This window comes from Tursiops truncatus, chromosome 15, assembly GCF_011762595.2.
Source record: "Tursiops truncatus isolate mTurTru1 chromosome 15, mTurTru1.mat.Y, whole genome shotgun sequence".
Lineage (NCBI taxonomy): Eukaryota > Metazoa > Chordata > Mammalia > Artiodactyla > Delphinidae > Tursiops > Tursiops truncatus.
The window spans coordinates 78308895-78324322 of record NC_047048.1 but is presented as its reverse complement, the minus strand read 5'-3'; the positions used below and the strand labels follow the sequence as shown (position 1 = coordinate 78324322).

At 45.5% G+C, this 15428-nt stretch overlaps 1 protein-coding gene across 1 annotated transcript in view; it reads left to right on the top strand.

The window, feature by feature from the left end:
• The first annotated feature begins 2508 nt into the window (after positions 1-2508).
• Positions 2509-15428, top strand: part of BCAS1 (brain enriched myelin associated protein 1) — a 105650-nt gene continuing 92730 nt past the window's right edge. The window contains exons 1-2 of the mRNA XM_073793112.1: positions 2509-2651; positions 13540-13616. Of these exons, the coding sequence (XP_073649213.1) occupies positions 13545-13616 (72 nt within the window). The 5' untranslated portion in view covers positions 2509-2651; positions 13540-13544. The remainder of the gene's footprint in view (positions 2652-13539; positions 13617-15428) is intronic.

The window sequence follows — 15428 nt, the reverse complement described above, 5'->3', positions numbered from 1 at the left end:
CCCCACAGGAAGAGAATCCCAGGGGACCGTGATGGGTGGGTGTCTAGCAAGCCTCAAGGTGAGTATAAAGTACAGTGTGTTGTAGCTACAGCCGAGTTTGTAGGGGCGCTGGCAGCCCTGAGAAGCCACAGTTTCCATTCAAATCAGAAATTGTCTCGAATGCAGAAAGAAGGCGATGCAGTCTAAGAAGTATGAACAACAGAAGAACCCTATTGCATGAGTTGTTACTCATGTTACCTCGCTGCCAATGTGCAAAAATGATGACTTAGAAAAGGAAAGATGGAGCAACCAGTAGCTTCTTTTCCTTTCCACCCTTCCTTACTCCTCCATAAACTGAAAGTACACGGTGTTGGTAGAATGCATGCGTGTCTAGAAGCAAAATCAAAACAGCGGAGTCAGTTTGTGTGGCATTTACTCTGCTTTAGTAAAAAAGCGAAATACGAGTGTGTGATGTGGGAGATTCTGCACAGGAGTTCACTGCATTTAAAACCGCTATTGCACAATAGAATATGAATGGTAAAACTCATGCTAATAACTTTTAAAATTTTTCTTTCCTTAGAGTGACTTAGAATAGCAAATAAAATACATAACACGTAGCGAGAGACTGTGGAAGAAGGGAAAGCGCTTTCTATCTCAGGATGTCTACCAGTACTATTTCCTGCTTTCAGAGCGAGGGGCTCAACATTTTCCTCTTGCACTGGGTCCTGCACATCATGTAGCCAGCCCTGCCCACATTACCACTACTCAGTAACACTCGAGGAGATTCTAAGATACACCAGCCACAATGCCAAGTGCCCTGCCTGAATGATGTTCCTTCGTGGCCCGAGTCACTCACGGCCCTAAACCTCATATAATTAATTCTCCCGTAAAACAGATGCCAAACTCCTAATCATGGCGTGGACGTAACTGAGATGGGTGGATGTGAAATGCTTTGCAAAGAGTAGAATGCCATCCATGGGGCACTTACTGTCATAAGTAATGATGGGGGGGGGCGGTCCCATCAGGAAGTGCTTGCCCAGCACCTCTTCGACGGCGGGGAGGTGGTCACCCCGTTCTGCAGGGTGCTGAGAGTCGGGATACAAAAACCAGCACCAAATCAGCTCCAAGGCACTGGCAGCCAAGAGGGGCGGCAGAGACTGAGGGGGGCGGAGGGCAAGCTGCTTGTTCCACTCAGCAGCTGGTGACGTGTGAACCCAGGGTCCGGGAGCCCAGGCCCTTGACCCCCAAGGCCAGCCTGCCTCTGTGCTTGTGTCCGCACTGTGTGCGCGCCTGACAGCTGCTTAGCAATTGGGTTTATGACATTCCAGATTTAAAGGTACAGTGCTGAGCTGAACTTGAGGTTATAGACCTAATTATGGTGCATCCAGCTGTGAATTCAGTTTTTATTTCAATAGTATTTTTGTCCCTTAAATGTGGCTTTCTGAAAGGGGCCTTCTCCAGCTCTCCCTGTTTCTTTCTCTCTCTTAGCAGCCTCGGCTTTTGTTTCATAATGAGGATCCTACTCTGTGACTCTATTTGTAGGACTCTGTGTTTAATTATAATGAGCCCGGGCAGGGTGGGGACAGGGCCTCTTTTCCTCACCACTCTAAATGCAGGCCTATATATAGCCCAGTGCTCAACAAGTATTCATGGTGGGTGCTTGGATGTGCATATTAATGAATAAAGCCACAATAATTACTAGTTTGTATTTCTCCTGAATGTTTTCAAGAACACTGAATAATATAACTTATCATGTTTCCCTTTTTGCAATGGCTATCAGGAGGCTCAAAGCCACATCTGTGAAGCCTTCATAGCAAGTTTGTAAATCCACATGCAGATTTATATGTGGTGCTGGTCCCATTTGCTGTACGCACTCTAATTTTTCTATCTTCTTTTGTTATCTTTTTATTTATGCTCTCATACTGCCTTGCATATGTCTTTCTAAGACACCTTAGTAAATATCCTTGCTGGAATTAAATAAAATAAATAGCCTGTCTGGAATTTCTGGCCTGCAGAGAAAAAGAATGCCTTTTCCAATGCCGTGCTCTGTCTCCAGAGCAATAAGCCACCCTTAGGTTACCTGCCTTCCAGTATCCAAAGCCCTTTGGGAGTGATGTTTATGCGACTGGGGGCGGTGCAGTGGGTGAGATGTTATTTCCTCCCGATTAGGTGGTTAGGTGGTGGCGGAGGGGGTGTTCCAGAAAGAGTGAAGGTGAAAGGCAGACAGAACGGTAAAACCTTACAGAACGTGTTTTCCCTGCTCTGCCCATGACCCGTGGTTACCGGGGAGGGGAATTAGCTACCCAGGTCAACCCGAGCAGCTGCAGCCGGTGAGGGCAACCAGACAGGATGCTTGTGCCAGGGAGGCATTAGCACAAAAGAAATCAGGTACTCGGGTTTTATTGGAGAGGTGAGGACAGCCCCTGAATCCAGGAAGAGAACCTGCTTCTATAGGGCAGTCGGGGAGAGGAGGGCTCCACCCAGACTTGTGTTTGCCCTGCTCTGTGTATTCAGCCAGCAGGCTGCGGACGAGGAAGCAAAGGGCAGGGAGCCGCCGGGCTCAGTTGACAGCCTGGCACTGGGCAGCACCAGCTGGAGACACAGCGCTCCAAGTAAAAGCAGCTCCAGGTGACACCAGAGGACAGAAGACACTCCCACCAGGGGCTCAGCAGGTAATTGCTTCCAGATCCTTTAAGCGTGACTGGAGGGTTTGTTGTTTGTGGCAGGCAGTGAAATGTAGAAGCCAGGGGTCAGAGAGGGTTGCGCTTGACCCCGGCTCTGCCGCTGAGTCACTGCGTGGCGTTGGGTATGTGAGAGCCTCAGTTTCACCATCTGTGAAATGGACCCAAAGATAGCCTTACCTGAAAGGTTACAAAGATTAAATGGCAATGTGGGCAGTGTCAAGTTCAAAGCAACAGAAACAGCTCCTATTTGCATGGAACAGTGGAGCGTCATTTCAAGTGTAAAACTTGGGGGAAAGTCAGCAGGTGGAAGGGTATTCTGTGTGATTTGGGGACCACCATCAGGACAAGAATCCCCCATAGTAAAGCCAACTTTGAGTCTGTGTCTAGGGCCATTGTCTAAGGAAGTAAAGGAGACAGGGAGAAGGACTCCCCGAGTGCCTTTTGTGAATCCTGCTGTTCACATAAATTGTCCTAGTTAACATTCAAGACTGCCCCTTGAGGTAGGTGCTGATTCAAATCCCAGCAGCACAACTGCAGAAATTTGCATTGCCCTCAGAAGTTTTCCTGCTTTGAAGAGTCATGGTGACGAGAGGGTGGGACCAGTCTCAGTCCCACCTTGGGCTGCCTGGTTGCTCTGGGGCGGGTGACTTCACTCTCTGGGCTTCAGTTTCCTCAACTATAAAATGGGCATTATCATAGTACCGAGATCAAAGTGACAGCCATGAGAGCTGAGGAGACCAACGCATGGGAACACCTGTGCGCTTGACACGTTAGCTGTTATTTTTGTTGTTGTTATATCATCATCGCCGTCTGATAATTAGGAAAATGAGGTTGGAGGAGGGCGTGGGTAGGAACTCCTTCTAGAGCTCACAGAAAGGAAGTTGTGAAACTGGGATCCGATCAGGGCCAGAACTTCAGTGAGAGGAGTGAGGCACTCACCCTGGGTGCAAAATTTAAGAGACACCAAAAAACTCAGTTTTCGAGATAAATTATATTTTAAGGCAATGGTTTAAAATTTTAAGATCAATGCCAAAACTCCACTGTGAACAAAGTAGCAACATATTTAGTAAAGATAGGATCAGTCCCAGCACTAACTTTGGTTTTTTTAAATATTGTGGTGAAATATATCGTCTATCTTGATGGCTGAGTTTTCTGGTGCCCCTTAAATTTTACACCAGGGGGCACCTGGCCCCATCCTCATGGCACTCTGCGCCGATTGCACTGCCTTAGATGCCTAGGGTGTATAGATCCTTCCTCTCTCCCTAAATAAAAGGCAAGAGAGGGCTGTGCTAATGTAGTTTTCAATTTAAGGGGTCCCAAATCATGGTGGGTGTTTTTTCCAAAGGGTTCTGAAACTTGGGAAGGGTTGTCTTTCTAGGAAAAAGGCATGTGCTTCAGGAGAGTAATGGGCCTGGAAAAGCCCATCCTGGCTTGTTCCCAGTGATGGGGTTGCACAGGGAGAGGGTTGGAAAAGACCTGGGAGGGCTGCTCTCGGCTCCCACAGGCCTGCCCGAGCTGCTGGCGGGTTAAACATTTGTGGAGCGTCACCATGTCAGCAGCTTCTTTTGCTGCCCAGACCTGGGCCTGGACGTGGTTAAGGATCTGAGTGCCTGAGTCACGTGGAACCAGGTTCAACCTTAGCTCTGCCTCTCCAGAGCTTTCTTTCTGATCAGGATTACTTTACTCTCCTTTATCCATTTAATCAGCAAAGGTGAGTTGAGGGCTCGCTCTGTGCAAGCAGGAAAAGCAAGGCGCCTGCCCTCATGGAGCTTATCTTCTAGGGATGAAGGGCTTGCGTCACTAAGCCTCAGTTTCTTTATCTGTGTAATGGGGGAATGATGTGGGCTGCTGAAAGAGAAAATAGAGACAATGTAAATAAAGAGCCTGGCCCCAGGCACCTTGGAGGCAAAATTCAGGGAGGCACTCCCTCTTAGGTGCCCATCTGCACCTACCCAACCTTGAGGGGGAAGCCTCCTTGCATTTTGCACCCGGATGCCTCTCCTGTCCCACCCTACTCCTGACCCTGCCCAGCCCATGGTAAGCCTGCAGTTAATGTTACCTGCTATCTTTATTAGCTTAAAAATGGTTGATGCAACGCTCAGAATAAGATACTGAGCTCTGACCCTTCTAGGAACAACAAGGCGTAAATGGATGCAAACACAATGGAGTGTTCCAATAGCAGGACATCAGTTACGAAGCGTTCCTAAAACACTCAGCACCATTTTGATAAAGAAGCTCCTTCCCCTGGGCCCACATGGGCCCATGCCAGGGCGCAGGGCACAGGACTTGGGGAGCACAGAGACGGATGGATTTCAGTCCTCATGTGCTCCCCCGTGCAGGTGGCAGCCTGCACCACTGCACACTGCAGCCCATGCTCCCAGCACGGTGCTGGGGACCATGGGGAGATGCAGGACTATGGGACCTGGCAGAGCAGGTCTGTTCTCTTTACTCATCTTGACCCTGCCTTTGGAGTTGGGGGGCAGAGGGCTTCTGCTGGTGTGCCAGCCTGGCCATGTTGACACCGCCCGCCCTCAATGGGTGGTGAGAAGGGCCACAGTTGGCCTGCATTCCATTGCATTGATCAAAGGTGTTTCTGTTTACTTGGTGACTAATTCTGTCGCCATTCCACCATTCGAGGACCTCCTCCTTTCATTTAACAGTCATTTAGCTGCCGGCTGGTAAGGCAGCTGCAGGGCAGGTTGTACCATATTTGGTGTTTGATCTGTTCCCAGGAGGACGGCATACTGTTAAGCTGTAACTAAAATGAGGAGATGCTGGCGGTGGTGGGAGGGCTAGGAGGGGATAAAAGTGAAGGTGTCTAAGAGAACAAACTTGCAACGAGTCATAAATAAGCCATAGAGATCTAGTACACAGTATAATGAGTATAGAAAATAATATTGCCTTACAATTGTGTAATGTGATAAATATCACTACATCGGCAGTTACCTTGCAATATATAAATATATCAAAGTAACGTGTTGCACCTTAAACTTACACAATGTTACACATCAAACTTATTCAATTAAAAATCTTTAAAATTAATTAATTGATTAAATTAAATGAAGCCACATGAACACAAATCACTGGAGTAAATGAGGGATTCAAAGGAAACTTCCAGAATGGCCAATTTACTTGTGGATCAGACCACAGAGCTAATGGGATCATAACATTAATATGAGAAATAAATAGTAAAAACTAACATTTTCTCATCTGACTACTGCCAAGCCCTCGGGCTAAATCTTTCCAAAGATTATTGATGACTTCTCAATTTTTTATTCCTCACTTTAGATCTGGCTACATTCCTTGACTAGTTATGATTTTAATTTCTCACTGCAAAAACACATATGCAATAAATATTTAATATTCTATGTTGTATTAATAAATAAAATATAGCATAAGTTATATGGCAGAGGAGACAGTAAAGGTAAGAAAGTTAAGAGTTTGAACTCTGGAACGAGGCTGCCAAGGGTTAAGTCCTGATGTTTCTTCTTACTAGCTGATCATCTGTATTGGTCAGCTCAGGCTGCATAACAAAAATACCATAGACTGGGTGGCTTAAACAACACATATTTATTTTCTTACAATTCTGGAGGCTGGGAAGTCCAAGGTCAAGATCCTAACCAATTCTGATTTTGGTGAAAGTTTTCTTCCTGGCTTGCAGTCCTCACACCTCTGCCCTCTTGCTGTGTCCTCACGTGGGAGAGAGAGAGCAAGCTCTTAGGTGTCTCCTCTTATAAGGACGCTAATCCTAGAGGATTAGGGCCCCACGCTTATAACTTCCTCTAATCTATCTCTAAATACAGTCACATTGGGCTAGGGTTTCCACATGTGAATCTGGAGGGGGATGTAATTCAGTTCATAGCATGATCTTAGGCAAGAAATTTAGGGTCCCTGGGCTTAGGTTCTGTATCTGTAAAATGGGGTCCAAAAGAATATCTGCCTCATGAAGTTCTTAGGAGGATATAATACGAAAAGCATAAAAAAAATTAATACAGAAAAGTTAATACAGAGAGTTAATACAGAAAAGCATTCAGAGCAATACCCAGCATAGAGAAGGCACTGTAGAAATAGTAGGTGTTATTGTTTCTAAAGTATGGCACACTTTATTTACCATTTATAATAATAGCTAATCTTTATTCCTCAACTGCTGTGCACCAGCCAGTGGGCTAAACCCTGCATGAACTGCTTTCTTTTCAGCTCAGCCTCCACGTAGTGACATTGGGGCCAGATCACTCTCTGTTGTGGTGCTGCCCTGTGCATTGTAGGATGTTTAGCAGCGTCTCTGGTGTCTACCCACTGAATGCCAGTAGCAGCCTCCCATCTTGAGTCATGACCATTAAAAATGTCTCCAGACATTTCCAAATGTCCCTTGGGGGGCCCCCAGTTTGAGAAACACTGCTCTTGAATCATTGTGAGAAACAGAAGCATATTTCTAAGGAGAACTTTTTTTTTTTTTTTCAGTGGTACGCGGGCCTCTCACTGTTGTGGCCTCTCCCGTTGTGGAGCACAGGCTCCAGACGTGCAGGCTCAGCGGCCATGGCTCATGGACCCAGCCGCTCCGCGGCCTCTGGGATCTTCCCAGACCAGGGCACGAACCTGTGTCCCCTGCATTGGCAGGCGGACTCTCAACCACTACACCACCAGGGAAGCCCCTAAGGAGAACATTTTAATATAATAATGTAACTCATCAAGAAATATGACAAGATCTGAAATATAAAATGTAAATATATAGTCCTGGATAAGTGGGACCAAATGCACCAGACATTATATAATTTAATATACTAGCTCTGTGCCTGCTACGTGCCTACCTCATTTAACCTTTCCCACACACTACTGTGATGTATAAAGATTGTTGGGTAAGTGTCACAACCTTCCTGTGCCTCAGTTTCTCAAAAACAATGAGAAAATATCGAAAAAGACAAAAATGTTAATTCAAAAAGATACATGCCCTCCAATGTTCATAGCAGCATTATTTACAATTGCCAAGGCATGGAAGCAACCTAAGTGTCCATCAACAGATGAATAGATAAAGAAGTTGTGATACACACACACACACACACACACACACACACACACACACACATTTATATACAATGGAATACTACTCAGTCATAAAAAAGAATGAAATTTTGCCATTTATAGCAACATGGATGGACTTGGAGAACATTTTGCTAAGTGAAATAAATCAGACAGAGAAAGACAAATACTGTATGATATCACTTATAAGTGGAATCTAAAAAATACAACAAACTAGTGACTAAAACAAAAAAACAAGCAGACTCACAGAGATAGAGAACAAACGGATTGTTACCAGTAGGGAGAGGGAATGGGGGAGGGGCAATATAGTGGTGAGGGGAAACGGTTATTATGGGATTATATGAAACCATGTGTGTGAAACTTTTGAAAATTGTAAAGCGCTGTAGAATTTAAAGACTCTTTCATTCAATTAAAAAGAAAGAAAATTGAGAAAATAGCATCTAACCCAGAGAGCGGTTGCAGAAGGGCCAAGGGAAGTCAATACACACAAATCAGAAGTGCTCGGGGGCTTCCCTGGTGGCGCAGTGGTTGAGAGTCCGCCTGCCGATGCAGGGGACACGGGTTCATGCCCCAGTCCGGGAAGATCCCACATGCCACGGAGTGGCTGGGCCCGTGAGCCATGGCCGCTGAGCCTGCGCGTCCGGAGCCTGTGCCCCGCAACGAGAGAGGCCACAGCAGTGAGAGGCCCGCGTACCGAAAAAAAAGAAGAAGTGCTCGGCACATAGGAAACACTCAGAACATGCTTATTGTTGTCACCGTTACGAATACTGTCATTTTCCACAAGAAAAATGCATTGAAAGGGCCCAGTGCTTGGCCCAGAGCCTCACAATCGTGGGGTTTACAGAGGCATGTGTCACTCCAGAGCTCTTTTTCATGAGGGGGAAGAGGGGGTGCCCAGAAATGGAGAAGAGTGATGGCTCCCCGCTCAGGCTGCCCTTCTACCCTCCTCCCGCGGGGCACGTGCCCCTCACTTCTCAACAACCAATCAGGAGGTGAGGCTGTCCAGGAGCAAGTGTGCCCTGCACCCCTATTCTCAGGGAAGGAAAGCCGGAGACCCAGGAGGTTTCTTTTGATTTTCGGGCTGACAAAACAGAGGGCTCAAAAAGGAGTGCGGGACTTCCCTGGTGGTCCAGTGGTTAAGACTCCATGCTTCCATTGCAGGGGGTGCAGGTTTCATCCCTGGTCGGGGAACTAAGATCCCACATGCCACATGGGCGGTGCAGCCAATAAAAAAAAAAAGAAGTGCTTTGAAAGGGTTGTGAATGTTTTCAAATGCCCAGGCTGATTGTGATTTGTGGGACCTGGAAGCCAATGCGCTTCCTCCATCTGAGAATCCCGAGCTGGTTCTGGGTACCAGGGTAGTCGGCATCCGGAAGGGTCCCTGGCCTGGGGGATGCTCACTTCCCCAGAATATCCAAAACAGCACCTCTTGGCCTCAGCTCTCATGGAAGTCACCCAGAGATCTTGAAAATATTCCGATGCCGGGGCCCCACCCCGGGGAGTCTGATGGAATGGGTCTGGCTGGGGCCCGGGCCCGGGCATTTAAATCTCCAACGGTGATTCTAATGTGTAACCAGGTTTGAAGACTGGCCTCAAGGACACGGTCGGGAAGCGGAGAAGTAAAGGGACTTTCTCATCTGAATGAGCCCCGTCCAAAGACTTACCCCATGTTCTCCAAATGCTGGGCCCTCAAACATGAGTCCAATTTCAAAAACAAACCCCTCTGCCATATGGAGGCGTGTGTTTAATGTCAGATAAGGTCATAAGAACAAAACAACTCACACCATCAGTTCATCAAAGAAGGGGCATTTTGACATCACCTTCAAACTTTTTTTTTTTTTTCCAAAATAAAACCTAGCTCTTTCAAAGAATATGTTTTTCTTGATGAAAAAACTTGTCATCTAATTTATGTTTCTCCTTTGTTGGAGACTGGAGAAAACTTCATCACAGACAGGAATTGTCATCTGGACCACCTGGAGCCTCGGTTTTACCATCTGCTAAATGGGGATAAAAAGGGCCCTTGCCTCACAGAGTCCCCGACCTGGCTTCCAGGGTGATCAGCTTATCCTGATCACCTTTCCTCTTCCTTACAGAAGAGGAAACTGAGGCCCAGTGAGGCTCAGTCGCTGGCTCAGGGTCACTCCTTCAGTATGTAGCCGAGCAGGGATTCTCAACTTGGTGGTTTGTCTCCAGAGCCCACATTTTTATCCTGCTGCAGTGCTCTCCACCCAGAATTCTTAGCACTGGGTTGGCACGTCATAAGGCAGATGTGATCATCATTATTGTCTTATTAGTTGTACTGTCTTTGGGGCTAGAGGACTTGCCACTGTCTTGCCAACTTTTATCGGAAGGTTTAACTGCTAAATGTAAAACCGTTTCCTTTGACCTCCCCAGACATTTTGACCTTGCCCTGGAGGCTGAATATGTTCATTTCTGCCGATACTGACATTGACCAATAGGTGGCAGTAACTGTTTTTGTCTCGTGGAAATCAGGCTCCTCGCCGAATTTGAAGGAAGGGCAGGAGCAATTTCACAACACATATGTTGTAACTGCTGGTGGAAAGCAATGTTATCTGAGTCCAAGTTGTCCCCGCAAAAGACGTGCAAATGGATTTTCCTTTTCTGAGTCCATTTGGCCTTGAATCTGCCAAGAGGCTCCTTAAAAGTGCAATGATTGGGGTAATGGAACCCGAACTCGAACCCGAACTCTGTGGGTTGAAAAAATTTCTCTCCTGCTTGCACACATGACATCTCTCCCAGTCCAAAGATTTTTTCATAACCTCAAATATTTTTATTGAAGGTAGCCCCCAAATTGGACTAAATTTAGATTGAATAACAGGAACTTTGAAAGTTTGTAAATCTTTTGGTAAATAATTTTTAATTTTATAAAACCTGGATGATGGAGATGTCATCTAGTGTGTGTCCATTTTTGCAAGTGGCCTTGGTCGAGGAATTTAACCTACAAAGCTCAGTTTTCTCATCTGTAAGACTGGAATGATGATGCCACTGCCTTGTTGATTTGCTATAAGGAATGAATTCATTTACAGCAAGTAAAGCTCTTAGAACAGTTTCTCAGCACATCGTAAGCACTCACCAAATTTGTTGTTGTTATTATTATTATTACTATCTTATCATTACTATGGTTAGAGTGTTGTTGTCATTATTTTTATACACAGTGGGTTCAAATCCTGGTCAGTCTCAATTTGGGCAACACTTAACTTCCCAGCTGCTTCAATCTCCTTATTTGCAAAATGGGTATATATGTTACCCAGGGTGATCTTGAGCAGAAGTGATAAACTTTGTAGAAAGGGCCAGACAGTAAATATCTTAAGCTTTGCAGGCCATATGGTCTCTGTTGCAACTACTCAACTCTGCCTCAGTACGTGAAAGCAGACGTACGTAGATAATACATAAATGAATGGGCATGGACGTCTTCCAATAAAATTTTATTTATGGATACCAAAATTTGAATTTCATATAATTTTAATGTGTCACAATCTATGATTCTTCTGATTTTTTCTCCAACCACTTATAAATGTAAAACCCATTCTTAGCTCACTGGCCATACTAAAACAGGCGGCAGGCTGGATTTGTCCCCCAGCTGTCATTTCCTGACCCTGGCCTTGAATATTCAATATTATATTCATAAAGTCCCATTTATAGATGAAGTGATGGCCTATTGTAAGTATGTATATCTTGGATTTTATAAATAGAAAATATTGCAACATAACTAGTGTCCTGTATGTTTTAGCACTGCTCAGCCTGATTACATGTTGTAGTTAGTAAACATATATAATCCCCAGATTCTGATATCTACCAGGTTCCCCCAAGAAAGCCCTTTTCTGGCCTCCCCAACTTCTGATTACTTGAGTCTATTACCAGGGCATAAAAACTCATACCATGGGCCAGAGGCCCATGGGAATCCTTGGAGATGCACTGGCTGCTTTCAGCCAGAAAGCAAAAGCCCTGGCTGTTATTCTGGGAGCCATCAGGGCAGATGAGCCAGCAGCCAGGTCTTTGGAGACGCACGCTACGCTGGAATCGTTTGTGTGCGTGGAAAAGCTTTTAGGTAGTAAGGAAGCTTGGAGTGGCTGAAAGAGTCCCACTTCTGGAACCAGACATACTCTGGGTCAAATCCTCACTCGGCCATTTTCTGGATGTGTCCTGGGTGAGTTTGGGAGACTCAATTCCCTCCTTTACAAGGGGAGGTAATAATATGTGGGACATATTATTACCTCCCCTTGTAAAGTTATATGTGGAACATTCCAGTGGTTGGGAGCACAGGCAGCCGGTGTTTGAATCTAGCCATCTTTTTTTTTTCATCTTTATTGGAGTATAATTGTTTTACAAAGTCTCTACCATCTTTAACAGGCTGACCTTTGGAAAGTAATTTACCTCCTTGTGACTCAGCTTCCTCTCAGCTAGAGGGACACGATGGCAACACCTCTTTCACACGGGTGTGTAGGGCTACATGAGACGGTACAGGAAACGCTCTTGGAAAACAGTGCTTGGAACTGAGAACATGCTAAATTATTGTTAACTGTTACCATTACTGTTCTAACAAGGCTCTTGAGAGGTTTAGTGATAATGTGGGTAAGTGTCTAGTTCAGCGCCTGCCTGCCGGGTGAGGGGTTGTTATGAATGATTATTCCCTCCACTCAACTAATAAGTAATAATTTAGCACCTGATCAATGCAAATGCAGTGCTGAGAATAGGAGATACAACAGTGGGTAAAGACAGACAGTCCCTGCCTTCGTGGTGCTTACAGCTTATTGGGGAAGGCAGACAGAAGTTAAATGCTCTGTTTTGCCCTCCAAATCTAGATCCATTGTTACTTCATTCCAGAACCATCCTATTCAGTGCTGCCACCTCTTGCCCTCTGCTGTGGCCCCCCTCTTGTTACATTACAAATTTCCTTTTTATTCATAGCACTGAATCCTATGTGTTTTGATAACACATTAACATATATATTGCTTCTTAAGAGCCACACATTATTCTAACCGCTTTACAAGCATTAACTCATTGTGTCCTTGTAGCAGTCCTGTAAGGCACAGAGAGGCTAATCAACTCATCCAAGGACACACAGCAGTGAGGGGCAGGGAGAGGGTTCAAGCCCAGGTTGTCTTGCTCCCGGTCTGTGCTCATAACCACTGCACCATGCTGCCTTGAACTATCGAAAACGGCCTGATTTGTGGATTTACTGTCTGTTTGTTTATTGTCTGTCCACCCAACAGATTTCAGCTCCATGAAGTCGGGGGCCTCATCCATTTAATTCACAGCTGTAACTCTAGTGTGTGGCACAGCGTAAGGTACAGAGCTGGCACTCACTATATATTTGTTGAATCAATAAATGAATGAAGATATAGCCAAATAAACACATAATTACACGTAGTGCTAAATGCTATGAAAAACAAAGCCAGTCCTATGAGAGGTTTTAACAGGACTAAATTTAGTTTGAGGGTCAGAGAATACTACAAATTATAAGTATTATTTTAACTGTCCCCATTCTAAAATCTCCTTGATATAATAGTTGTGACTGGCTAAGAAAGAAGAAAATGTTATCTACACGGAATATCCTTTTTGAGATGATAATATTCTCCCAGCAATGAAATGTAATTGAAAACTGGGGCTGCATTTGACTTCAATTCTGTTGAATTTATGAGCCCAAAATCTCCCCTCATTCCCCAAAATAAACACAAGCAATTGGTCTACCTGGGGCTTGTGATAATATACCCACAATACCTTGGCGGTCTCTGCACCTTAGTTTTATAGGCAGGAGTGAGACTTCTGCTGGTCTTGGGTTTTCATTTTTCTCTGTCTCTCTTTTTCTCTGTTGCAGGAACAATGGGTAACCAAATGAGTGTTCCCCAAAGAGTCGAGGACCAAGAGAACGACTCGGAAGCGGACACTCACAAGGTGGTGTAGTTATGGTCACTGGGTCATTAGCTACTAGTTGGGAGAGTTGGGGGTAACGGCAGAATAAACAGCCTGCCCAGGGCTCATCACAGAGGCGTGGTTGATGCTGCTTTTCCCAGGGGTTGTTCGGTTGTATTCAAACCTCCAGAACCCATCAAGGAGCTTGTTAAGAGTGCAGGCCCTTAGGCCCCGCTCAAGGCCTGCTGAGTCAGAAATTGCAGGGCTGGGAGCCTATGAAACCTGTCTCCATGGTGATTGGTTCCCCTGGGGCCAATCTGATCTCTGTTCCCAGGTGGGTTTAGACCAGGGGTTCTCAGCTGTGGGTGATTTTGCCTCCCCACCAGGGGACACTTGGCAGTGTTTGGAGATGTTTCTTGGTTGTCACAACTCGGGTAGTGCTACTGGCATCTAGTGGGTAGAGCCAGGGATGCTACTAGACACCCTGCAATGCACAGGACGGCCCCACAGCAGAGAATGATCCAGCCCGAAGTATCAACAGTGCTGAGGATGAGAAACCCAGTTTTTGATCAGCAGTTTGCAGCCGTGGCTGGACATTAGAATCATCTGGGAAACTTAAACATAAATCGTGAGGCTGGAATTGTACCCTAGACCAATGAAATCAGAATCTGTGTGTGGGAACCAGGGCGGCACCTGGATTTTCAAGGCTCCTCAGCTGTTGCGTGTTCAGCCGACGTGTAGAACTTCTTGTTTGTGAATCCCTCCTTTAGAAGATTGCTCTGGAGGGCTGAGGCCAGGGACACCCAAATGCTTCTCCTTAGACCTTAGATCTACAAGCAGGCAGCAGAGAAGCTACATGTCCACCACCAGTGCTTCTGCAATCAACTCAGTTTAAGATCTAGAGCCCAGTTAGACATGGAGATCATTGTAGGAGGAGGTAATACCTACGAACTGATATTGATCACAGCATAGAGGGAATTCCTGCTCAGAACAGAAGGCTGCAGTCAGAGAAGGTTCTCACACCTGACCACGTATTAGAATCCCTGGGAAATGGTGAAAACGCCCGATGCCCAGCACCACCTGAGACCAACTAAAACACAACCTCCGGGTAGGGGCCCTGCCATCAGTAGTTTCCCAAGATCCCCAAATGATTCCGAGTCTGGGAGCCTCTGGCCTCCAGGACCAGGCAGTGACAAAAATGAGCAAAGCGGGAGGGTGAAGCCCGTTTGCAGACAGTTGGTTCTGACCAACTTCACCCTCAGCACGTTCCCAGAGACTTATTTTTCATGTGAAGCTGGAAAATGGTGTTAATGCAACCTCCTGATTTTTTAAATATTGGCAACTGATTCCAAAATACTTAAAAAAAACAAACAAACAAAACTTCTGTGAGCCAAGTAAATCAATTTGCACACCAAGTATTACCCCAGGGATGCCTGTTATGACCTCAGACCCAAATGATCTCATGAGTTTGATATTTCAATTTTATGATTTCTTGGTGGGGTTAATGATAAATTCAGGAACACAGGCTTCTTTTATTTTTATTTATTTATTTTTGGCCACACCATGTGGCTTGGGGGATCTTAATTCCCCGACCAGAGATTGAACCTGGGCCCTGGCAGTGAAAGCACCGAGTCCTAACCACTGGACTGCCAGGGAACTCCCAACACAGGTTTCTTTTAAGCAAAACTGTTACAAAAATATAAAGAAAAGAAACATCTTTCACATCTCCCCAGTAGTTTCCCATCATCAGGAGGTGAGTATTTAGTCTTTTAGGTTTTTTTCTCTCTTCACTTATTAACATATATTATACTACTAATAGTATTGGCAAAATAAGACACGATATGCAAAGTACTT